Below are 26,997 nucleotides of genomic sequence, written 5' to 3'. Positions count from 1 at the left end.
AAAAAAAAAAAAAAAAAAAAAAGAGGTGTGTTTCCATATAGCCACAAGCAGAAGTTTGGAGCATCAAAGTACATCAAAATAGCTTGCAGCTGGAGAGGTCATGCTAGAGCTGTGCCATGGAGCTCAGACGTGATTGTCAACCACCCAGCTTGACCTTCAGCATACAGACATAGCCCAGATAGCTAATAAATCCAATAAGCTCTCTATGCCATCTGAAGCATCCTAATCCCAGGTTTTCCTTGCCTTTTCCTTATTTATTTTTAAAGCATTTTTGTGACTAGTTAGTTTTGCTCTCTGATTTTGCTGAACCACTGCTTCAACCACTACTTCACCCTGCACCATATGCACTGTATTTTTCTTAGATGCTCTGCCTGTAACTATGTGCAGGAGAAAATATCCATCTGTTAAAGGCTGAGGTATTAGACAGAGGGAGAGACAGTTTTAAATAGGTATTACAGGCATGTCAAATTAAGTTAAACAGAGAAGATTAGAGAAAAAAAAAGTCCCAGGAAAATCTGGGTGACATTTTATTCTTGTCAAAACATGAAAAATTGTTAGAGGAGGAGTAGAAGAAAAAGGCTGTTTAATCTCAGAATCTCCCATTCTAGTTAGATAGCTGCTGTACTCTCAAAATACAATGATTTAACCATGACGTGAAGATGATGATGTGCAATCGACTGTATCAACAGTTTCGCAGATGTTTATTTGAAGTTTAATGTTAATGAAATGCAGAGATATGCCTTGTAGGTTCTTGGTTTAGTTTTTATTTTGCTTTGGTTTTTTTCTCTCCTTAAGTCCCAGTTTTCACATTTAGTGTTTCTAATAGTGGAATTAATTGATATGATTTAGTACCTGAAGAACAGTCTTCAGAAAGGGATTTAATGAATGACTGCAAAAGGAATTCTGTTTTTGAGGAGGGCCAGGAGAGAACAAGTAGAGAGGTTTAAAATGAGTGAGCCCATAGGACAAAAGATTTCTCTTGGGGTCTGTTGGAAAGACGCTGCAGCTTATAGCCAGGCAGGTTTAAACTCCGTTGTCACCAAGACTGAAGTTGTCATTATTAAAAGTACTAAGTAACATGTCATGCCTTTGTTGCTGTGTGAGATAATTGCAGGCTCCATACTTTAAGGAAACAAACTGAGAAAAAGACTATTTACATACACTAAGAACATACACAGATTAGCTTCAGCTGGCCTGTTTGTTCTGCCTGTATTATATAGGAGATTAGATAAATGTACATTAATATTAGGCCTAACAAATATTTGGCAGTGCTTCTCTGTCCTTGTGTTATGCTACATGTAGCCCACTACAGCACATGCCTGGGAAGGCTGGGGACACACGTGTTTAACTTCTTTAGGTCACATGGGGTAAGACACTGCCCAGGCAAAATGGTTTCTTAATAAACCACAATTTTTGGTGTATTATTTCCATTTGAATCTTCAGGTTGGAAACTGTTGCAGCTTAAAAGCTGTGACTCAGAAGGAAGCATCAGGATGAATTAGGATATGATTCAGTTACTGTTGTTGTTTTATTTGTACTTACCAGTTTGCATTGCCAAGTTAAGACAATTTTGTTACTTATCTTGTGCAAGTAACTGATCCATTTACACTCTCAGCTGGGAGTAATAAAACCTTCAAGATCTTAGCGGTCAACTCTATTTAAATATTTAGCATTATATTTTGTAATTTCCTTCTCTGTACTTTTGTATTTAATTGTATTGATTTTTCTTCATTTTTAATGACATCAGAAAAAAAAAGGACAGATACAGTCTGCTTGTCTCAGTGTCTGAGTATGAAAACTGGTCAGCTTGGAGACAGCAGGGATGGATTCTTCTGTTGCTCCCTGGGAGTTTGGTGTCTCCTGCTGGGAAGGTGCATCCTGAGGGTGTTGGTGCAGGGAGACACTGGTAAGCTAGAACAGGGCTCGGAGGTCTTTTCCCTTTGTTTTTTTTCTTAAGGTTTCTGCTGTGTAAGATGATGATGATTGCTCATCATGAAATACACAGTTTAAAATTTGTACTATGTCTTTTTTTCCATCCATTAATTTCAAAATGCCTTACAGAAGTTGATGTATTACTAGCTTATGCAAAACAGTGCACAGAAAGCTAGACTTCATTATTTTAAAAAAGACCTGTATATTTGGAGGTGCAGTTTTAGACATCTGTTGAAACCTTTTCAGTAGCCCAAATGTACCCCAGCTGCTGTTGTTTCAACATTCAACAGTTACAATAATAAATAGCTATTTTATTAAGCCAACACTTTTTCTGGTGTCTGGCACAGCAAACTAATCCCAGAATGTCAGAGCCAGTGCTGTGAAACCTTTGTGATATATGGGAAATTCTATGGAGTCCAAGAGCACCAAATTCCCAGGCATAGTTGCAGGGTCATGGCTTGGAAAAGGGGAGGAAGTATACCTCATGAAGAAATAAAAGCAAGAAAGTATTGAGCAACTGATATTCCAGTGAAATGAGAATATAATTTCAGGTGCTGCATTTGGACAAATTTTTGCAAGTCAAAACGAATGAGTAAACAAATGCGTGAATTCTAGACCATGATAATCTTTGGTCATCCTTGATCCCAATACCTCTGAAATACTTCTGTTGGACATGCTAACCTCTGCATAGGTTAAGACCACAACTAGTAGTCTCAGCTTTGGTAATAATCATTCCTAAATCCTTAGAAATGGAGATGCTGAAGAATCTGTGGACCAGAGCTTGGAAAGCCCTGTTTCAAGGGCCTTGCCTGACTACAGAGTTGGCAACTGCTGAATCTCTAGAAACATTTCTAGGGAGGAAACTTTGGATTGCTTAAGTAAACAATAAATACATCTGAGCTGCATAAGGATTTTCTTACTGGAGCTGCAGGACTGTCCTTCTTGCTTTATACTGTGGAAAGTTCAGGGGCTTTTTTCATGTACCTGGAAAGAGTTGATTTCAAGCTGGAGTCAGTCCTCTTCCCAGGTTCCTGCAGTCTGTTTGTGACCATCATCTGGCATCTCCCTTCCTGGACCATGTGGTACATATCCCTCATCCATCCAGTTCTTCCCTGTGCTTCCTTTTTTATCTGTCTCCTTTCCGGACTCACGCTATACCTAAAAAGTGGTATGATATTCCATGATGTAAATTGGTACTTTTAATAGAATTTTTCTTTTGAGACTTCTTTTGTTTGTTTGCTTGAGCTATGTCTGCATTCAGTATTCTTTTTCTGGAGGTATTCCAAATAGATTTTTTTTTTTTACTGGCTATTTAATAGAGTTTTGATGTACATTTTTATATGTATTTTAAAGTGCAAAACACAAGATATGCTGAGCTTTAACTGGAATTACTTCATCAATAGTTGATTCTAAACCTTCAGAAATGAGATATTTTGTCTTGTCATGTTAGCAGCTTGTGGCTGTGCTGAGAGGATCACCCACGCTGTGTTCATCGAAAAGAGATAATGGAGGGATCTTCTGAAGATGATGTCAGTATTGCTGATGTTATTTTCTTGGGGATTTCAAAATGGACAGTGTGATGTACTTCTCTCTATGACTACATTTATAGTATCTCAATATGAGGCAGAGAAAAACATGGCCAAGCATACGTGTACTCACCTACTGCTTCAAAGGGAGTCGAAGGATGAGGCAACTAGTGACAGTGAAAAATTCAGTTACTGAGGCATGAAAGGAGAGTCTGAAAGTAAATGCTGTTAGAGCATAGAATAGACTTTTGGGAATCACAGCATAGTGGCCTGTTTTCACTGCATCATGAACCAGTGGACGGACAGGGCTTGAAATGTGAGTGTCAGACATTTTTGAGGGATGTACTAAATCTATTAAATGGGATCTAGGGGGACACAGTGCATGATATTAAAAATATCATGCAAATAACAGCTTCTACAGGTGTTTCTATTTGTACTGAACCTGTAAAATCCAGAAGCTCCTACTGACTGTAAAATTAGTAATAGGCAAAGTCGATGCTAAATGGCCTCAAGAAAAAAGGCACAAAAATCTTAAAAAAAGTCAGGATCTATAGGATACCTCTTGCAGTACAATACTGAACCTTCTTTCCCCTTCCCCCAAAATAACATTGTCAGGTACTCAGCAAAGCTTTTACTTACTCCTGCTAATGGAAAACTGTGATAACAATCTTTGAATAACAGGGGTTTAGAAATAACAGCTCCTGGGTCCTTATACCAGCTTCACCAGTCAATACTGTAGTTTTCTTTTTGAGAGGCAACAGTCTCGAAGGCAGAGAAGGAATCAGTGCCACGCTGTGTATCTTGACCTCTTTTTCTTTTTTGTTTTTAAATCTCATGTGAATTATTAAATGCAAATTCAGCAATGCAAAGGAGAAAAAAACAGATTATTTTCCTTTTGAGTTTGCTGATGAGTCAGTTGCTTAGTTCATGGAGGATGTCACTTGTGTCAAGTTTCTGTATACTTTCATAGAACTGGAGCGTGATACTTACTGTATCTCAAGTGAATGATTTTTTCAATTAGCCTGCAGCTCCTTGGCTGTATTCCCTTTGCAGTCCTATGTGGATGATGTAGAGCAAAGGTTTAAGATGTTTTGGACAATTTATGATGTTTAGAGAGGCTATTTGTCAAGAAACAATATCTTCAACAGCTTTTATGTTCAATTTTTGTCCTGGGTTTTTGTTTATTTTTATAGCATTCTTTTTGAGGTGTAAAAGCTAAATTTAGGGTACTGTTTAAAACAGGAAGAATAGGGGAGAGGGAAAAAAAGCCAGTGTTAAAAGACGGAGATATCAGGGGGCACATGACTGTTTCTGTGATGGAACTGCAGATGGGAGGGAACTGTGAATTGGTTTACTCTGACAGCCAAACCATGAAAGAACGGAAAGATCAGAAATATTTGAAAATGAGATCATACAGCATGTGAACTATACAGACATCTCAACCATGTTTTTTTTATGAGAAGTCTTACTGACATTTGAAAAGCAGAGACCAGTTCCCTAGCCTTAAGGTTGACTGACATTTAGGGGCAGCGTAAGGCATGATTTCCTTCCCCTCTTTTTAAATGGAAGTTTTCATAAATTGGGGAGAAGGAGAAGCCTGGTTACATCTTGCAAAGCACTCACATCTGGGTAGAAATATGAAAAAAGTAGCCTGTGACATTTTAAACACTTTGCTGAATCTTGTTTTGTTCTACATCTATAGAGGCATGGATACAGAGCTGCACTGCTGGAGGGGTTGGGGGGGGCGTAGACAACTTGAAATGGTTTCATTTCAGATATTTTTCCCAGCAGTTCAAACACAATTGCACAGAATTATCAAAGTCAGGGAAATTTGGGGTAGTCTGTGAGTACTGCTGAACAAGCTGTTACTCTTTAAGACCAGGGCAGCATGTTTTGTCTTTGTCCCAGATGTAAGCAGGCAGCCAGGCTCACGCCAGGGACAAGTTCAGGAGCAGCTGCATGGGTGGGCAATACCAGTAGCAGCCAAGGGCTTTCAGTGAGCACCACTGAGACACTGGGCCAGTACCATCACTTAGCATTCACCTTCCTTTGTTTTTCTTTACTAATGTCTTTCTCTGTTCTAAGAGTCTCAGGACGCTTCCCCTGCAATGGCAGTACCATGATGTGATTGATAAAGATACCAGAATTATCCCTGCTTACTGGTGTCCCAACAGACTGGATGTAAAGTCTGCATTTACCCCTCAGCTGTGTTTCTTCATTCTGGCAAAGTCTGACCTGCAGTATCAGGGTACTCCTAGTTACAGAAACTCCATCTGCTTCCTTGTTAGGTTTTACAGTTGTTCTCCAAGTATCTTCTTTCTTTGACCCCCAAGCTGACTTAAATTAGTCATGTAAGCCCTTAACATAGGGCTTGATTCAGACATCCTGGGTGATGAAAAGCAAAATCCCAAGTAGTTGTTTAGGCTGAAAAGTGGCAAAATGTTCAGTAGTAGTTTGAAATGAGAGTGGCATCACTCTGCAGCTGGTCCTGCTTTTGGGGGTGATTACTGCAGTCAGGCACTGAAGCTGGTTTAGGGTAATAAGAGCATCAGTGGAGAACATTACTATTTAGGTGGGCTCCTACTAAACCTATCCAAAGAGGAGTGATATAAGTGACATAAAAATTCCCATATTGTAATTTGAGTAACATAGAAGAGTGACTAATGAACTGCATTGCTTTTAAAGCTTAGCAGACTGGGGATAAGATGGGTTCTAATACATCTGCACTATGCAATTATCATGGGAGGAATTTAAGTTTATATTTTTATTTAATTTTCAGTATCATATATTGCCACATGTGTGTATGAATATAGGCTTCTTGTGTGCTGAGGAACAAAAGCTAAGCAGTTCAGTTTGATATAGATTGTATTTATATCTTTATAATCTATGAATCTTTCTGTATTTATGTTTTAAAAACACCTGTTAACAATTTAGCGAGCGTTTTTTGCTAACACGAACGGTTTGCGTGTTTCTGTTGCTCTTACCTTTTAAAAGTAAACATCAGAAGTGCAGGACAGGATTCTTTGCTGCTCCAGCAGTAGCCAGCACGAAGTGGGAGGACCATCAGGGAGCTATTTATGACAACATGCTTCTCAAGCAATTACTGCTCAGGAAACCAAATAAATGATAGTAGCTTCAGGGTTTCTCTGATTAAGGAGCAGCCAGCTGCACTCTTAGTGGACACCATCAGTTTGCAAAATGCAGGGGCACCCTTCTCCCTCATTCCCATGATTTCCTGCTCTTGCTGCTCCCAGATTTCATTCATCTTTCCATCATGTCAAAGTTTCCTTGTTTCCCTTGAAGCAGCTGGGGCTCATCTGGGATGTTAACCCAATACTGACTGTGTCCTCTATGCCTTTCATATGCTTGTTGCCAGGTGTAGTGTGTTCTCTTGTAAATGACTCTCTGGAGGAGCCCCCAGCAGCACCGACAGTGAGCAGCACTGAGTCCTAACAAACAGGACTGGGCTGGGACTCAGGGAGCACCAGCTGACCAGCTCCTGCATCTCCCCTGGTGGTGATGGAGCTAGAGGATGTGGCAGCTCTTTCTTTTTGTGGTACATCTTTCTCATTACTGTGCTGTTTTTCAAGCATAGTGTAAGAGTTGAGGTTCCAGTCTGGAAGTGTTTTCCAGGTTTCTAGTGAGTATTTAATGATGTTTGACCGTGTGTGGAACAGTAGTAGTAAGAGTCTTGAGAAACCTCCAAAGCCTTAGAGTGTCTCTATTCAAAACCTAGCAAGCAGGGAAAAATATTCTGGATTAGGCACTTTTTAGTGAGTTCTTTAAACCTAAAGCTCTTGAGCTCATCTTCTAGAAGGCTTGTGATCCTCCATTTCTTCATGAAAACACTTTTTTCCCGTTTTCTTGTGCATGGGTTTTAAGACTCTAACTTATTTGCTTGTAGAAAGCTGCATAGAAAGAGAAGGTTTTGTCCCATGGAAATACAGTGATAGTGACTAGCAAATCTTTTAAAGGAAAATGACAAAAAGGACAGTGGGTAATCCACTAACTGCGTGAAAAAGGTTTACTCTGGAACATGGATGTTGCAGAAGAAAGCATCCAGCTTCCTTCATTCACCTTGTCTTGTGAAAATGTAAAACAAAAGGAGGATTGAGCCCAGGGTGTGCATTCTTGCTGCCTAAGCAGTACTTTCAGGCTTGCCTTGGGCCAACGGGGCTGCCACAGCACTGGGAAAGCTGGAGAAGAAAGCCTGTTTTTGTATAGAGGTGATTTCCACTTCTAGCATTCATCTGTCCCTTCCCCTGAAACAGTTATTTTCTTGCTTTAGTGTGAGTAATGACTGAGACACAGTTTTTACGTGTAGCTTGGAGACAATGGCTTCAACACGTTTGAAAGGGAAGAGTGCAAACCTGGGTCCATCCCACCATGGAGCAGTCTTTGAGTTCCTGAGTAGTCAGTGGACAGAATGTGGTACCTGCAGAGCTGTCTTTAGGTCTTCAGTTGGAAAGAATCACATTCTGCCGTTGGCTCTCCTTAACTTAGTGGGATCTTCCAGCTGCCCTCATCCTGGCTGAGGTAGATCAGCTGAGTCCTTGGGTTGAGAGGATAAAGCAAAGCCTCAGAGAGAGGAATAAACAAAAATCAAGTGAACTAACTTCCACTGAAAGTTCTGCCATGCTTACTTCCGCCCTCCTTTTCTTGACTAGTGTTTGGTCTCATTTCTTTGATACACTGGGGGTACTGAGTTAGGATGAGAAAAGACTTGGTCCATCACCAAGCACTAATTTTCAGATAATTAATACTTGGCTCTGCAGTAGCACTTTAGAACCATGACTGGAAGATCACTGATGAAAAGTCTAGCCTGGCATCATCTAATTACTGCTTCTTTTGTATGTGCCAAGGACTTAATAATTTGTTACTGCTTCTAGGGGAAGAGGAAGTGATTATGAGTTTCTTATGGGAAGCAAACGTAGCACAGGGCTACTGTTAGCAGTGCCATGGGTATGAAGGGCAAATTAAGCTTGGTGATCCTGCCAGGCTTACATTCAACAAAGTCTGGCTCAGGATTTATAGATATTATTCTCTGGTGACAGACATAAGTGGCCCTGTTAACAACAAGCCTTTATGTATTTTATGCCCTTCTGTTCTTGTCCTTCATATCAATTCTGTCTCTTAATGTTTTGCCAGGACAACATGGTAGCTCTTTCTCAGTTGAGTTCAGTGAGTTTGTTACTTCCTTGAATTTAGTCTCATCCTTGGTGTTCAACTCTATTTTTTGCTCCATTGCCAGAAAGAAAAAGATGGTGTACCAGGTGTGTTATTGCAGTCTCTTGCTGCAGGTTGAAAACCTGTATTCCAGGTTTTTAATACAAAAGAGCTATCTGGTCAGCTGGGAAAATTGAGTGCAGTGACAATGTGGCTCTGTCACTGGCATCCTTTCCCCTAGGCCAGAAGGCTGTATTTCCATTAGTCCTGTACCAGGACATGGCTCATCCCCAGTGCTGCAGCTGAGTGCCAGGCTACTTGAGGAACAGCATTGTGGATGAAATGCTGCATTGAAACACCTTGTCCTGGTGGCTAGTGGCCAAGTGGAAGTGGAAATATTCCAGAGAAGGACTTTTTTATTCTAAAGAAGAAGGTATATTCCTGTTGTCCTGGTAGTATTTTGTTTTTGACCAGAGAAAGTACAAATGTTGAGGTCTTTGTGTAAGAGCCATGGGTCAGCACACATTGGTGTCTCTGTTCACGGAAATGGTCGCTCCTCTGGCAGTTTAGACAAAGGTATTTAGGGTGCCACAAATTTAAGAGGCAAATTATAAAACTAAGTTGGTTTCATGAATATAAGAAAGCACAGAAACAAAAAGCCAAGTGCTGGGTTTCATACTGGATAGCTCATTAACTTAAAAACAGAGTATGAATGTAAATTATAACCCTTGTTATTACTCATAACTACAGTTCAGATGATAACTTGGCAGTTTGCCCACAACTCTTTTATAAACCAGTAACCTCCGGAATAAATTATACATCGTACATAATACATAATTGTCCTTAAAAAGGCAATAATTGTTCTAAAAGGTAGACCTTTCAGTGTGTTTCACATGAAATGTATGCCACAAAGCCAGCCCAGTTGCTCAGGCTCCAAGTTCCTGGGGTAACCTGTGTGCTCAGCAACACTGGAATTTCAAGCTGTTGCCCCAAACCTGCGGCGTCCCAGTGCTATTTCACAAAACCAGTATGTATTATCTTCTTGTATTCTCCTGTGGTAGAAGTCTCTGTGCTTCTTCCAACTCAGGCTATGGCAGATACCCTTGCCTTTCTTTGGTTTCCTCTTGATGGGTCCTGACATATGGATGATGTGTCAGTCTGGAGTGGCTCATATCCTGGGCTGAAAACAGGATGGATTTAAAACAGAGTCTTATTCCCATGCAGTCAACCCAAATCGTTTGTCCTCCCTCTCAGAATGAGACACTTGTGCTTGGTTTGGCTTTGTAGGGGACACCAGCAGAAAGCCAGCAGTAGAAACACACACCACAAGAAACAGCCTCTTCCCAGTCTCAATATCTCTTCATGTACACAAGATTCTGTGTAGGCTCCTTCAACTCTTATTATTCTTATACACATTTAGCAGAAAACCCCCACACCCTACCCAAAATCCTTTTTTGAAAAAAATGCTTCATCATGGTTTTTGTTTCAGATTTTTTTGGTTTGTAGTTTTATAATGTTAATGCTGGATTGCCACTACGAGGCTTTGTGTCTATGATCAAACTTCCTGTTAATTCTCTTTGGTTGTAGGTATTTCTGTAAGATAGACAGCAAGATGGTTATGTGTACTTTGTCTTTTTTTTTTCCTCCCTGTGTTTATTTGTCTGCACAAGACACATTACAGGAAACCTTTCACACGGGAGTTGCTGTGTTGCTGTAATAATTGATACCGGAAAGTTATGTGAAGGTCTTGTTGTGCTAAACAAACTAGCTTTTTCTCAGAATAGAAAGATAAATGGTGGACCTAAAAAAGAAAACCCTTTAAAAATGACCTATAGTGTAAGATATATAAACTACAGGAAAAGTACCCACGTATTTTTTATCATAGAAAAGAAAGGTTGCTATTTTTCTACCACAGTAACGGAATAATAATATGTTCAGTTAGCAAAAACTCATACAGACAAATGTTAAGATGCTAATAGATGTTGCAAGCCAGAACTTGAACAGAGAATTCTGCTTTCCTAATGTGGGTTTGCTGCTCTTCAAATGATTAGATTCTGTCAATCAAAGACTGTTTTCACATATAAAGCTATTATAGTCTGATCTTCCTCATTTCTGAAGGGCAACCAAACTTGAATGCTCTTGGTGATAAAATACTGGTTGCTTTATGCCCTGATTTTATAGATGGGTGTTAAAACAAATTTAGTCTTAAACTTTCTGTGGAAATAATTTGAAATGCAATTTGCTATGCATGTATTCATCTTCTCTCCTCTTGCTCTTCAGATTTTTCCATTGATATATTGATTATAGTAGATTAAAAAGGTTATCTCACACCAATTTCCACCATGGCCCATCTCACCATCCAGTCTTCCAGCTGAGCTTACTCTAAGCTATCTAAATGAAGGATCTGCAAGAAAACACATCTTTGCTCCTGAGCTAGCAGTCTAAATTTAGTAGATGTAAGAGTGGTCTTGGAACTGAGGTGGTATAGGGCTTCTAGGCTGCCTGCAAATACCATATCCTGCTATCCCAGGTTTTAGAGTGATGTTGGAAGTCCAAACTCTTCAGTGGTTGACACTACTTCCCCCATTCTGAGGTGGGACTAAGCTTTGAGGTGACTTTATTTTGCTGGCTTTGCATTCATGGGAATTTGCCCATGGTAAGGGAAGGCAGAGGGGCGGGGGATCCCAGGGACCGAATGCCACTGCAGCATGACTGCAGCCATGGCTCCGAGGCAGCATGACTGCAGCCACGGCTCCGAGGCAGCATGACTGCAGCCATAGCTCCAGGGCAGCATGATTCCATCTCTCTGCAGCTGGCTAGTTTGGGGCACTCACCAGGGCTCATAGTGGGGCAGCTGTGGGAGGTGACTGCGAGGGGTAGTCAGTGCAGAGAGCTGAAGAAACACAATCAAAACACACAAAATCCCCCATGAGATGGAATAATTTTCAGCAAGCATTAGTTAAAAATCTCAGTGTTTTCTGGTACACTGTTGTGGTTTCTTTCTGTGCAAAACACTGCATGATAATAATGTTCTCGTGTCAACCTATGATATTTCCTGTTGAGATTTCTTAATGGTGTTTATTAGTTTAATTAAAGAAATACAAATTATTGAAAGGCATAAGCCCAGACAAAAGTAAGGTTGAAGAATCTATCCAAGCTTTGTGTTCCCTGCTTTTCTGAGCGCTTGATTTCAATATTTATGCTACAGCAACACAAACAATGTTTTTGGGAGTTGTGTGTGTTTTAGACAGATCATTACACTTTCATCAGGCATTGCTCTTGCTCTGTCAGGTCTAAAACTCTTGATGGCTTTGGTGTTGCATCTCTAAGAAACTTGTCTTTTAGGGGTAGGCCACTATTTCAGGGTTAAAAATAAGTTACCTTGTGAGGTTTTTGGAAGGTTTACACTTGTAGTGATACAAATAGGATAATCTACTGCACTCTAGTTACTTAAAACCCACTCTTTCTGAACACATCTGTCAAACTTCCCTGCTAAAGAGGTAAAAGGAAAGGTAGCAGACTTGGCTGGAGAAAGTCCACTTTTTCTTCCTAACAGTAATTATGGCTTTTAGCTATGGTACTTGATCTAAACAACCTGCTTTTGCCTACACCATGTGTCTGGAACCACGTGCTATATGGAGTTGGTGACCAAGAGAGTAGATTTGTTTCCTGTCAGGCTGGATGCAGGACAGCCTTACAGCGTGGGCTCACTGCCTTAGTCTGAATTTACTTGTGTGCTGGAAAATTGGGCAAAGCTCTCTTCCTGGCTGCAAACTCCTCATGCCAGACTAAGCCTTGGATGGCTGGTGTGCTTGCTTTATCTTCTGTATTCCTCCTTCACGTCTCTTGCACAATCAGTGTGTATTGGGGTTTCTAAGCAAAGAGTGTTGCAGGAATGCTTAACTGTCTGCTCTGATGCCTTCCCTGTCCAGAGGTACATCAGCAAGTGCCATTTATCACGTCCTTGTCAGCCAAAGGATGTCAAATAATAAGTAGCTTTCACCTGTGCATCACGGTGCTTCTCAAACAGTGTGGGACAGGTAATTATAAACATCTTGGTTTTTCCTTGCTCCGTCTGTGAGGAAACACCCTGTGTTAGCCTGTGATTTGAAGCTCGCTCTGTGTTGTGGCAGGAAGGGGTCTGCTGATGGTCTTCCTCCCGTCAGCTTGTAGTAGAGTTATGGCACCTCCTTCCCTGGCGTGAAGCGCCGTGTTTGTGTGCCACAGGCTTGTTAAACTGGAGCAGATTGCACTTCTGTAAAGGCTTTTATGGCGTTGTCTCATGGAGCTAGGTCTGTCTGAAGACAGCCAGAGTTTAGAGCAGTTAAAGCTTCTGATGGAGATTACCATAATTACAAGTGATCAACATTGAGTGCTTTCTCCCCTCCACCCTCCCTCCAGCACGGCTTGTCTCAGGTCAGGCTGCAGAGAGGCTGCTTGGAGAAAGTGCCTTCCCAGTGACAGCCACGCTCAGACACTGTGCCAAAGGGTGACATCACTGCCTACCTGCAAGACCTACCTGTGCCCAAAGGGTGACATCACTGCCCACCTGCAAGACCATTGGTTTTAGGTTATTGCTGTATTTCTACCAAAGGCAACTGAATTGGCACTTTGCTTAACAGTGCTATACTGATACTCCTTACCTTCATCTGTTCATTTGTATTGTAATCATAAACTCATAGTTTATGTAATTGTGATTCTTGTTTTAAGTGGCATTCCTCACAGGTTTGCTTAAGAATGCATCCTTCTTAGTTGGTTTCCCTCAATCACATCTCTTCCAGCACTTGCTAATGTTTTGAGATCACAGCCTAAAGTCATGACAGTGAAAAAAGGGTTAAAGGCAAGAAATACAAGTACATCCTGGATAGATGAATCCATTTTTCCACTAATTAATAGCATGCTTCTAACAATGGAAAGCTATTAAAACATGAAGGTATGTTTTGTGAATCACATTTATCAACCACTATACATGCTGAAGTTCTATTATTTATTCTGTATTTTTAACATAGTGTATGGATTTTTTCATTCAAATGTGGAAAGTAGCAACAAAACCCTTTCTCCTCCCTCCATTTAAGTACATATTAATGCAAAAATGAAAATGTAATAAGAACAGTACATTCTTATGTCAACAGTAACCTTTAAATGGTGTTCTTTAGATAAAACTGTGAATATTGGAAAAGAAAAAAAAGATAAGTGGTTCCTGTATTCATCTTAGTCCAAAATCTATTCTACCCACTGCTGGTTGCTGGCATTGTTTGATGATATGACAGAATAACAGAGTATCAGATTATCAGAAAAGGAGATTCCCAATTTAATAGTTACTTGCAGAAATCAAAGTATTTTTTCCTTTATCTTAACATCTCAAAAATAAGTAGCTGTTAAATTTCAAATTGTGTAGCCTTCCTGATTTATCATCATATCATGGATGCACTTGGCTGTCTAACATCAGGGAATCCAATAACTCCCGTCACATAAGAAGAAAAGAGAAAATCCTATTGGATAATGGTTTGCATTCTCCCCTACAGTGATTTATTTCTGTCACAAGACTTAATTTTATCACGAGGCAGATGCTCCATCTATATCAATGCAGTACATTCCCGCATTCATTTGTTTCACACCAAAATTGTACCTGATCTATTTTCCAATGCAGTTTGGCTTATTTAGTACACGGAGTGATTAGATGGTGTTTAATCACATGTGTAATTTCTAGTCTTCATAATTCTCAAGCATAATAAAGCGAGGCCTATGTAAAGAAGCATAATATTAAATTAAATTGCAGAGAGTAGCAGTTAGAGATGCAGCTGGTGTTAACGTTTCGATCTCTAGCATGTCACAGCAGAGCATGTCAAGTGGAATAAGCTGAGCTTACTCAGGTGATCAGGTGATCAGTCCAAGGAGAGTGTGCCAAACTTTGCCTTGCATTAATTTCTCTCAGGCTATAATGAAAAAAGTGGTCATCACACCTTCTCCTTTGGAACCTGCAGCTGCTTCAAGTGCAGAAAGCTTATCCTGTGTGTTTCAACAAGAAATGTGTGTCCTATCAACACTTTCCCCCAGCCCTCCATCTGCCACTTAATACCGATTATACTCTCCTGAATAATCATCTTTATTCAGCGGGGCAGCTGAGGTCTAGAGGTTGGGATCCTCTGCCAAGTGCCATTACGCCATGGGAGTGGGCTGTGGCTACTGAGACACCCTTATCTGAGCCACTGCTGGCCCAGAGAGCTGAGCCACCTCCCTGGGACACACAGCAGTCCCAGGGAAAGGGCTGTCAGATCACTGAACTTCTCAATCAGCAGAGGATATATGTGATTCCTGTTTTGACATTCTGCCTGGAGGACCATCCATTGTCAGCTGCTATTGACAAGTGACAGCAGAGCTGTGACTTACAGGAAGTTTATCTTCTTCTTTTCCCTTCTTTTTTTGCTTCCCTTCTCTTTTTATAAATAAGCCTTGACCAGCTGCCTCTCCCTTTGGTATGGAGCATGGACAAATGAAGGTAGGAGTAACAGAAAGTTTCCCAAATTCACAATTCCGTGGTAGCACTACAAGGGAGAGAATAGAGGGGGAAAGAGACTGAGCTAATGACAATTCTCCAAACAGCTGTTGTACGATTCAGCTTCACTACTTCAGTTAATTAATCAGCACCTTGCTGGCAACTCTAGGGGAGATACTCGTTAGATACTGGTAGCAAACAGACAATGCTTTCATATCAAATATGTTCAACAACATCTAATACAGTGATAACTTCCACAAAAGAGGGCAGGGAATACGGAGCCTCGTAAAGGTGCTCCCGAAGCAGCATTTAATATCCTGGTACAAATGAATGTGTTACATATGCTGCCTACTTTGTTACTGCTCTCTGGCCTAAAACACTGTGAATTAGCAACAGCAAACTTTGACATGTTTGCTAGAGGTGTTTATCTGACGTAGCATTCCTATAAATATGTTTATGTAAGTACTGTGTATAAGTACCCACTGTTCATTGCTGCATCTGTGTAGGATTTGAAAGACCATACATTTGAAATTATTTTACTCTCTGTTTTGCTTCAGGATGAAAATTGGACAACTTAGATCTTTCATGCAAAGATGTGCTGTAGAATGTCAGAATGTGGTTAAGATGAAAAAACTCAGTCGTGAGAGTGCTGAGTCTACACATTGTCTCTAAGATTTCCCTCTTTTCTCTTTGGCTTAAAAAGGAGATTCTTTGCATCCTACCCACTAAGTTGATAAAAGCATTCATATTTTATGAGCAATAGTGCACAGAAAACTTAAACCAATGAAATTACATGTCTACAATTGTAGTATGTTTTATATTTTAATACAGTCGTAAAATTGTCATTAATGAATGTTAGCTTCAAGTTAAAGGCAAAACTGGCTTTAAAACAAAGTAACAGACCCGTTAGGAAAAAAAAAATCCCTCCTCCTGTGCTGATTTCCTGGTAAATTGCAATTCAATGACTACTTCCTTTTCTGAGACCTCTTCTATTGCTTTGTTCACTTTTCTGATTTAACCCTCTTGTAGGTTAGGCAGTAAATTGCAATGGAAATGACAGCTCTTAAGAGACTGAAATATATTTGCTGTCAGATGTTCCACACATGCTCAGTTTAATTTTTCAGTTGACTTTATTGATTTATTAAGAATGATTATAGCCTGCATATCACTTCATATACATAATTGTCACATAAATCTGCAATATTACTGGCATGGAGTCATGTCCATTGTGGAACACAGGGAATGTGCTTTAATGTCTAATGTGGTGTCGATTCTGGAGTTCAGCACCAGGTGGTTTTAGGGGTTAGGGGTTGTTCTCAGTCCATCTGAGGCCTTGTGGAGATGCAGGTGGAGGCATAACCTCAAGTAGGACTCACTGGTGCAGTTGTAGGAGCCACTAGAGCTCTGGAACAGGGCTTAGAGTTGTATTAAGCAATTTATGTGGAGAATTTATCCAGTCTGCCACCACGTGCTGATGTAGACAATTATAGCTCCAGCTCTTTAATGAAACGTACATTATGGTAGAAAGAATATCATAGCTTCTATTATACTCAGGGGAACTATAAAGAGAAATGTCCTTTTTTAAATTAGCTTTACAGCACTGAAGCTTTTATGTATTTACATGCAAGTACACTATTAACCCAAACTACTTGTTTTGAACTCTCTCTGTTGTCAGCTCCTGGGAAGTGACACAGGCTGGTAGAAAAACTTCTTTTGTGCCTACGGTTAAACATTGCTGGCCTTTAGTGTTAATGGGAGCCTGCTAAAACTTCCACTTTGCTGCAGTCATTCACACGACAGTGAGAGCAGGATGCTTTCTTAATCCTCCCTAATCTGTAGCAAAAACCTCAGATAAAAAAGGACTTTTTGTCTAATCCGGCTTCTCAGGTATGGTTTACTTTAGATTTGAGCTATAAATATCTTTCTTTACTTTGTTCTTCTGAGAAGCAAACTGTTGAAAATGGGGCATGGATTCATTCTTCAGTTGCCCATTCGAGAAAGAGAGAAAAAACACTTCTAATTTGGAAAAGAGAAAAATAAAGACAAGGCTTTTGGTGTGTGCCCTCCAGTTGGTGAATGCATCCTGTTGTAGAGCTGCCTTTTGCCTTTTTAACCCCCAGGCAGCCATGGACATCAGGCACCTAGTGCTGACTGCTATTGAGCATCAGGAAGGTTCAGCCTCTGTTTCCAAAGGCTGAAGACAGTTCCATCTGTACCTGAAGGAATTGTCTCCATAAACCTTTGTTTTAACATTTAAAAATATATATTGCACACTTGCTCTTAATAATTCTTATTTACTAAAAATAAAAATAACACTATGAAATAAAGAGAAGGGGTGGGAGAAAGACTATTATTAGAATGAAATAAAATTTAACAGCTTTGCCATTGACTTCTGTCAAATATTTCATCTGCATTTTCTTTATCTGTAATATTCCATGTCTCAGATATCCTTAAATTACAGTAGTTATTCAGCAGCAGGCCAATCCAAACAGAAGTGAACTCAACAGATTGTTTTCTTTTGTTGCCTATAATGATGCCAGATGAAAATCTCCTCCACTACAGTTCAGTTTCTTAAGTACTCTTTCTTATCTGAGGATGGAATTTGGAAAGGAGGAGTAGTTAAAAAGTGAAGTAAATGCCAGAGAAATTAATTGGAATTGCTTGATACGAGTGAGTATAAAATTAATGGACTGTTTGAAGACTTTCTATTATTCCTGGTTTCTTTTACAAACTTGGAGTGGGACAGGGAATTAAAAATGGATATAAAAAAGTTGCTATGAGAATTTACATGATATCCCAAACAAGACTTCAACAATGAAATGCAAACAATGTAAACCAGGCTTCAACCATGACTTGTAAATCATTATTCCCTGGTAGCAGTGTTATGATCATCTTCATATCCAGATGAGGATGTCTGTTTAAGGTTATCACTGAGATAAAAAAAAAAACCAAAACTTATGTGATCTACCTGGGCATGGCATTTGCACCTGATTTACTGTAAACCCCCAGATTACAGCAATTCCTGGATGTCTTTGTCCAGTCTGAATCAATTTTCCTTCCCTTTGCTTTGGAAATCTACTGAACAAAACCCCTTCCTTTTGAGGAAAAAGAAAAGTGTCAGAGCCCTGCAAATAGGATAATTTTGAAATCTGTAATGTTTTCCGTGTACTTAATGCAGGGGATGGGTAAAGGGTGGATTTTAAAATCCCTTGAAACCATGTGTGTATATCATAGATATAAAATGTATATAAAATGGGAGAGAAAAGGTTGAATTTGGATCTATAGTCATTTAGAGTCAGAGAGTAATGATGAGAATGTCATCCGGTAATGAGGGGCTAATGGGGCTAAACTTCATCAATTAAATCCTTTCTCTTTTATAGATTCATAGATTATAATGCCAGAAGGGAATACTGTGATAATCTAGCCTGACCTCGTCTTACAACATATACTATCAAACTCCCTGAAATAATTCTTGTTTGAACAAGAGCATTTATTTCAGAAATAAAGCATCCAACCTTGATTTAAAATTGCCATGGTTGGAAATGCCTGAGAAACCTTGATAAATTGTTGGAATGGTTAATTATATCTGTCTGTTAAAGCGGCCCACCTTCTCTCTCTGGTGGTTTTTTTTCTCTCTTCAGAAGGAGCTGGTGAAGTGAGGTATTTGTGTGTTGTGGATGTGAGTGGCTGTAGGTCACCTGCAAGCTTCCCATCTTCAAATCTGTCAAATCTGATTTCCTTTCATGACAAGGTAACCCACCTAGCTGATCAAGGGATCAGCTGATGCAATCTTTTTGGATTTCACTACTGGTTTTGATACTGTCACTCACAGGATCCTTCTGGACAAAATGTCCAACACAGCTGGATAAACACATCATGGTATGATGGGAGAGCAGCTGGCTCATGGGTCAGGGACAAAGGGTTACAGTGAGTGGGCTTACATCAGAGTGGTGACCTGTCACTAGTGTGGCTCCATCCATGGCTCTGTGTTCTTTAACATCTTCATAAATGACTTCAGTGCAGGACTGGAAGGTATACTAAGCAAGTTTGCAGATGATGCAAAGCTGGGAAGAGCTGTTGACTCCCTCAAAGGCAGGGAGGTCCAGCAGAGAGTCCTCAACAAGTCAGAGGGCTGAGCAATCACCCACCACGTGAAGTTCATCAGGTGAAAGTGCTGGATTCTGTACCTGGGATGGGGTAACCACGGGTGCATGTGCAGACTGGGGAATGAGATACTGGAAAACAGTGCAGCAGAAAGGAATGTGAGGGTCCTGGTCAGTGGAAAGTTGAACATGAGCCAGTAGTGCCTTGACAGCCAGGAAGGCCAACCCTGTACTGGGGGGCATTAGGCAAAGCATGGCCAGCAGGGCAAGGGAGAGGATTGTCCTGTCTGCTCTGAGGTGGGGCAGCCTCACCTCGAGTGCTGGGACAGTTTTGGGCACTGCAATATAAGAAAGATAGGAAGCTGTTAGAGAGTGTCCAAAGGAGGGCAACAAAGGTGGTGAAGGGCCTTGAGGGGAAGCTGTATGAGGAATGGCTGAGGTCACTTGGCTTGCTCAACCAGGAGATTGAGGGGAGACCTCACTGCAGTTACAGCTTCCTTGTGAGGGGAAGAGGAGGGGCAGGCACTGATCTCTTCTCTGTGGTGGCCACTGACAGGATCTGAGGTAATGACATAGAGCTGTTCAGGGGAGGTTTAGATTCCATATTAGAAAAACAGTTGTGGGGCACCGGAACAGTCTCCTGAGGGAAGCCTGAAAGAGTTCAAGTTTGGACAACTCTCTCAGGCACATGGCATAATCTTTGAGGCTGTCCTATGCAGGGCCAGGAGTTGGACTTTGATGATCCTTGAGGGTCCCTTCCAACTCAGAATATTCTGTGATTCTGTGATTCAGATAAGCACTTCAAGCAGTGGGGAGAACAAGGGGTGAGTTGGAGCTTCCTGAGCTAGGTACGGGCATGTACCTAGATGAGGCTTCACCTCATCTCCCAAGGGCAAGCATAAACTTGGATAGTACAGGGACACTCCACATGGGCATCCTTGCAGTGCCCTGCAGCATGAGACATGTGGGATTTCCTCACTGGCTGCCTGGAGCAGCTCAGCATCCTGTACAGTTTTTAGTGTCGTATAGAGCCTTCCTGAGTCTTCTTGCACCATGGTAGGAAGCTACTCTAGTTCAGGCACACCTTTTATTTCAGGATATGAACTCTCCTTGCATATTGGGATGTGTTGTTATCAACTGAGTAACAGCCAGGGAGCTGTTCCTTGGCATGAAGGACACAGTTTGCATCCTGGGACTTTTTATCCTTTACAGGTCTGCCAGTGATAGTTATAGGGGCGAAATTCTCTTGGAGCAGATACTGTTCAGAGTTGCTTTACTTGACTTTCTCTCTTTTGCCATACTGTCTGTCTCTGCTTCTCTCCTTTGAGAACCAGTTTTACAATAGGATATGGAGCAGCGATGGAGTGGAGAGATGCCACCTGAGTCCAGAGGGACTTAGTTGCCTTTGCAGCTTCATTCCTAACTCAGTCACTTCCTCATGTTCACCTGCTTGCACTTTCTCACAGTAGTTTCCCTGCCAAGAGGCATCCTTTGGATGTGGCTGGGATACAGTGAACACTCCACAGTAGTTAGCAGGGAGCACTGAGAAAAGAAGGAAAGGGCAAACTGACTCTGTATCATGCTCATCCCTGCCCTCAACTCAGCTGCTTCTGTCACTTGCCTCTTCATAGGGGAAAGGAATGAGATGTGTTTCAGAGTCCTTTTGGAAGTGGAGAAGGACATGTCAGTGCAAGGGGTAAATCAGGGATGTAGCAAAGCTTTGTCCTCCATCATAAAGCTTTCTCTACAGCCCTGCCCATGCCTGAGTTGACCCAGCCCCATCACGTTTCTGCTCTGGAAATGCAGTGCCCATTTAAGAAGTACTCATCTAGAAAATGGAAGTAAAAAGATTTTCTGAGAGACCCAGAAGAAACATTACTTCCGTTAGTAATTAATGGTATTTGCACATGTCTAGCATTTTAATGTCATGCAAGATTTTGCAGGCACTAGAAAATCCTGAGCTGCTGATTTGGATGTCTAACAATGAGGGACATAAAAATGACGGGAGTCACACGTGGGAATGTGACATGCTAGAATGGAGAACCTGGCTCTGCAGGTCATGTAAAACATTTCTTACCTTCCTAGAATTTTTGTGTGGCTCGTCCCAGTGTCTCTTCATGTTCTGCACACTTTCTGCAAGTAGAAAGTATTTTATATTGAAAAGGGTATTTTTCCTGTAGTATTGTGAAAAATGGTTTTTAATTTTCCAGTTGGGGTCATCAGAAATCCATTTAATTAGCAGGCCTGTTCCACTGTGAACACACTCTCTGTGGGATTGAGATTCCCCATTTCATGCAGTGGGAAACAAAGACCCTCCGTTTGGTGGCAGGAGATGTTCAGTTCAGTCCCAAAAGGGCTGACCCATCAGACCCACCAGGCTGTCATTTCATTTTTCCTGAGAACTGGAATTCTAAGGGAATGAGGATTGCTTCTGGCCAGGACTGAGGGCAGCCCCTAAAACTGGTCAAGTGAAGATTTTCAGTTTACATTATTAGGAAAATGAATATTTATGCTTTTTCTGTAAGCTGAAAAGCCCTGAGTATCTCAGGAGGAGTTTATGGCCTTTCATCATCTTCATTGATCAGGATCAACATTAATCAGGTAAATTAATCTGAAAACGCCTTTGCCTCTCACCATCACAAAGCAAAACTCCTCCTGTCCTGTCCTCCAGCATTTTCATCAGATTTTTTTGGCTGAGAACAGAAGTTAGAGAAAACAGAAGTGCCAGGCATTCATAGCTCCCAGGAGAGGCTGCTTCAACAGCAAACATTTCCCAAAGAGCCTCCCACGTCACTGGTACCTACGTGGCTCCAGTGAGTCAGTATCACCAAAACACTGGCCTGTGAACCTCTGGCTCTTCTTGAAATACTATTGCTGCTCCTCAGCTGGAGCTCTGTCTCCAGAGAAGCCAGCTGTGCTCCTGCTGCTCTGAAAGGGTAGATAAATTGGGTTCTCGAAGGCAGATGGCAGTTTCTTATGGATAATGTAGTATTACAGTAATTACTGTAGGAAAATGTTGTAACCTAATGTGTATTAATTCTGCTACTATAATCTAAAATGTATTAATGTTGTGGCAGTACTATTCTGTTTAGTGGTTGCATTAATACAGACTCTGTGGGTATTACGGTACAATAGAATTTATATTGCGTACTTTACCATAATATTTACAACAGTATTACTAAAAAAATTCTGGACAAAGTTGCCTGATTTCGTGGGTGGGTCCTACCACAAATAGTAGATTTCATGCCTTTTTGTAGATTATTAGGGAAGTTATATGTGGGAGTCATTAATATAGCTTAAATAGTTATCAGTACAAATTTTATGAACAATGAAACCAAACACCTGTCTCTCAGCAGTAAAGCTATTGGATACATAATATAGAATTTGTATGGAAGTTTCCAACCACTTTTTTCTTCTGATGTATCAAATTCAGTTGGTTGTGAGAGTACTCAGGTGCTCTAGAAAACTAGACTGGGTAGCATATGTTTCATGAGGACCCAGGCAGGATTGCACAAGTACCCTCTTACCCACAAAAACAGACCAAAACATGAAAAAAAAAGTTCCAAAATATCATATATATATCATATATATAATTTTAAATGTAACCCACTTACTTAGTGCATTGTACTTCCATATGCTTTAGGTATACTATATTCTTACAGCTCTCTGCCCAACTTTTGGGGAAATAAAACAGCCCCTGGCTTCTCAAATATTAAGATCTTTGGTTTGACTTGTCACATGCCTATAAGACTTTGAGTTCTTCAGCCATGAAGATATCCATTATATAGACTCCTGCATGTCCATCCCTGCCAGGAGCCACTCCGGACAGGAGTTGCACTTAGGGACCAGTCCAGGGAGGCTCCACTTTGCCCCCTCACTATTTCAGAGGCATAAAGTGCACTGCCCTAGGAGGAAACAAATCCAACCATAATTGTTATTACTCTTTTCTGATCTCTGTTTGTTTTTCTGTTATCTAGAACTATATTGCATATTTTAGGCTATAACACTGTCAGGATCTGTTTAAAGACAATTAAAATGCAAAATTTAAGGTTGCATGGGAGTATAATTTTATATTATTTATTCTGCTGCTTTTGCCAGGCACTCCACTGTCACCAACATAACATTTGGTAAATAACTGAATTTAAGAAGTGTGCTAGCCACAAGGTATTATCCCCACCAGTCTTTTTTTCTTTATCTGCTTTGAGCAAACTGTTTCACATATTGAAAATTTGTTAACAAAGAGAATAAGGCTTATACAAAAGGGCTTAGCATTTAACATTTTCACACTCTATTGAATTGTTAAACTTCAAAGATTTTTTCCTTCTGATTGCTAAGCCTTAATTAAAGCAGATTGCAAAATAGTAAGCATACAGGGAGAGATTTGCAGGAGATATTTGGAATCTGAAAATCTCAGCAATGGTTTAGTACATTTTCTTCTGACCTCTGAGCACAGAACTTACCCCAGCTGAGGCTCTGAGAGTAAATCCTGACAGCATTAAAGTCGGCAGCAAATTCACTCAATCTCTGGAAAATAGGTCCTACAATTACAGACTTAAGCAGCTCAATCTACTTACTTTGTCCAAGAGGAGGATGTGAGATGATGTGATGATGGTCTACAAGGTATTACCTGAAGACGATGCCTTCGATAGGGATAGCTCCTTAATCGAGGTGAAAAAGGCAAGCTGAGATGCCAGGGTTAAAAGATGATCCCAACAAATTCACAGGAGAAATTGGCCACTCTTCTCAGGAGTCAGATCCCAACTTCTGTGACAGTGGGAGGGGAATGGCTGGGAGGGAAATGAGTTCCCTGCTGGGAGCTTTTTAGTCAGATTACAACTTCAGAGCCTTGTTTCCCCAGGGGGTAGAGGACCCTGCTGGGATCCTGGTGCCAGGACCTATGGAAAGTCTCCCGTGCTTCAAAGTTGTCCCCAAGAAGTTTTATCAGTTTTGGCCTTGCAGCTTCCAGCCACGTGAAATCTCTCCCAGGCAGTGCTATTGCCATCAGCTGTGCCATGGATATGGGGGTATATGTGGCACATGCTAGTGACTTAAAAAGCATATGGGTGAGACCAGCCTATGCTAGGCTGCCCAAAGCTTAATGGTCCCAAAATCTGCCTGTTATCAGGGGCCAGCAGATAGCAGTTACTACACTGCAGTGAGTGACACATGACTTCTAAAAAAACAAAATTAGAATTTCCTCCAGAATTAGAATTTCTTCCCCAAAGACTGCTTGGATGAGGTGGGGGTTAGTGTTTTCCAGCCAGTCCCTCGCCATCCTCCCCTGCTGAGTAGCAAGGCATCTGCCCCGTGCCCCACAGGGACCTGGGGGCAGGCTTCCCATGCCGTGTCTCCCATGTCACCTGGGACTTGATGTGGCTCACCAGGACTGCGGACAAAATGGAATGAGGGCAGGTTATCCGGGCATATGACCTCATTTGCAGTAAAAAATGGTTTTCTGTAACACAGGTTATTATTCAGAAGATAGAGTGGAAGGAGGATTAAGATTCAGTCATAATTGCGTATTTGGTGTTGTGTACTGTACACAGAGGATGATGTACCTAAATTACATATCCCCAAAGGCTCCCTGACAGACACTCTGTGAGAGTCTTCAATAGAAAAAACCCCAAACCAGTGCCTTTTAAGCCTGCCATTAAAAAGACCAATCCTATAAGAACTATTTTGTTAAAAATAGTTCTGGGGTATTTCATCCAACCATATTTTCTCAGATCTTGCAGTTCTTTACAAAGGGCTTTAGTTCTGAGAATTTAAGTTAAAAAAAGGTCATTGTATTTAAAGACTAACTGATGGGGATAGCTATAAGGAAAACTATTGTGAATGCCCCTTTTTTTTTTCCTTAGCCAAGCTCTATTCATCTCATGTAAATGTTTCAGAAGCAGTTTTCCTCTGCCTTAAGGCATTTCAATTAATGCTCAGATACATGCTGGTGAAAGCTTTACCTTATGTTTTTTTAGTCTGAATTCCCTAATATTCAGCAGCAGGTTTAGGACATCAATAGGTAGCAACGATTAACATGAAAAAGTGAATTAAATCTTTTTTCTCTTGAGAGTTCACATTTTCCACATTGTTTTAGGTACACTTTGCTCCCTCCCTTACTGTCAGAGATAGTTCTCTGTTACAGAGGCTCAGTAGGATTTCCCAGAGGCACATTCCCATGCCTGCAGTTTGACAGGGATCATGACAAAAATAAAATCTACATTTTGATTATCATTAAAACTGGAGACAAGTCTGTTCTTAACTTAGCTTGATGCACCAAGGTGTTCCAATAGTATTTGCAGTATGCAGCAGTATTTAGAAAGCAACTGTGAAACCCTGTGAGTGGAGTTTGCAGCTGACAACACTGACCTGACAAATGTGAGATAGTTCAAATAGACTTTTACTTACTCCAATTATTCACTGCTGAAACTATACAATTAGTTGTAAATCCCTGGGATTACTCTTTTCCATCTCTAAAGAGGAACAAAACCACTCTTCATGGCCGTGTGAGTTTCTGCTGTTGGTTTTAACACTGAAAGACATAACATGCTTTTATGATTTTCAGATGATATTAAAAATTTGTTATGTCATTGATTCTTTCTAATATGTTAAGAGTAATAGTTATCCAGTTTGCATTTGTGGAGCCAAGTCTGTTCTAGTTGATTGGAGAAGAGGCTTTTGCATTGTGGATTTTAAATGATATGCTTACAGGCAAAAAGAGAATTTTCTCTAATGATTCTGTAATATTGCAGTATTACTGTAACAATACCACGGTATATTTATGAAATGCTGATATTTTCACATAGATTTTTCCAATAATACTGGGGTTAGTCTTTCCCACAAGCCAAGTATATTGACCAAGACTTCTGAGTGTGGGACAAGGTGAAAAGGTGGATGCTATTTAAAAACAGGAAAAAGAAAAAAACCCGAAGCCCAAGCAAACATAGGTTAATGATTTGCTGCAATGGTTTCACAGCCTCTCAGTGTTCTCCAGTTGTCTTTTCTGCTTTTCAGTCCAGTGGGCTAGCTCTAGGCTGAGGTTGGTATTACCAATTTGCATGTGGTATTATTTTAATAACATAGACATATATACCATAGTGCTGATCTGGAAAGAGAGGAAGAAAAATGTCTCATGAAAACTGTGATAGAGGATGTGATGTGAACCTAGGGAGAATATCTAGATTATATCTCGCCCTCATGATTTAAGCACACGCTGAACTAGTCCTCCTGAAGTAAATACATGCATTATGAACAGAAGTCCATGTAATTTAGGTTCCTAATCCCTAATTAATTAGATTCCTAATCCAGGTCTCCCCCTGTGAAGGCTTTCAAAGACATCTACTTCTCTTTGTTGATTACAGAGAAAATTTCCACCCTCATCTCCAAAAACATGATGGAGTGGGTTGAGCAATAGTGGTGAAGAATGCCTGGAAACTGGAGTAACTGGGAACAATGAAATGAAATTTGATTTAAAATATGGAACTTAGAAATTATGCAGATGTGTCTGTGTGTATGGGTTTATGATGGAAAGGGGATACTTTTCAGAAACACCAGAAAAAAGAAAAAGAAAGGGAGTTTTTCTACATTCAGATTGCACAAGGCTGTTCATAATCATTGCTCATATGCACTCCCTTCAGTTTAGCTACTGCTTGATTGTTTTATTGTGATGTCTATTTTCAGTGGAACTTCTTCAACTTAAGGGGTTGTTTCTTGACCATTGGAAGTTTAAAGGCAGAAAACTTTCCTGAAAAGTAGTATTAGAGGTACTTGAGTTCTGCAG

General features: G+C 40.6%; 1 protein-coding gene across 3 annotated transcripts in view; it reads left to right on the top strand.

Moving 5' to 3' along the window:
• PPARGC1A (PPARG coactivator 1 alpha) overlaps positions 1-26,997 on the top strand; it is a 366,794-nt gene that overhangs the window by 221,996 nt on the left and 117,801 nt on the right. The window contains exon 1 of one of the 3 annotated variants that reach the window (XM_038135011.1): positions 14,857-15,123. The exons of the other annotated variants lie outside the window; for them this stretch is intronic. Within the exon in view, the coding sequence (XP_037990939.1) occupies positions 15,103-15,123 (21 nt within the window). The 5' untranslated portion in view covers positions 14,857-15,102. Of the gene's footprint in view, positions 1-14,856; positions 15,124-26,997 lie in introns of those variants that run through there. 3 annotated transcript variants of the gene reach the window in all.

Source organism: Motacilla alba, chromosome 4 (genome assembly GCF_015832195.1).
Source record: "Motacilla alba alba isolate MOTALB_02 chromosome 4, Motacilla_alba_V1.0_pri, whole genome shotgun sequence".
Classification (NCBI taxonomy): Eukaryota; Metazoa; Chordata; class Aves; order Passeriformes; family Motacillidae; genus Motacilla; species Motacilla alba.
The sequence above is the reverse complement of the archived record's forward strand: the minus strand, read 5'-3'. Positions and strand labels throughout refer to the sequence as shown.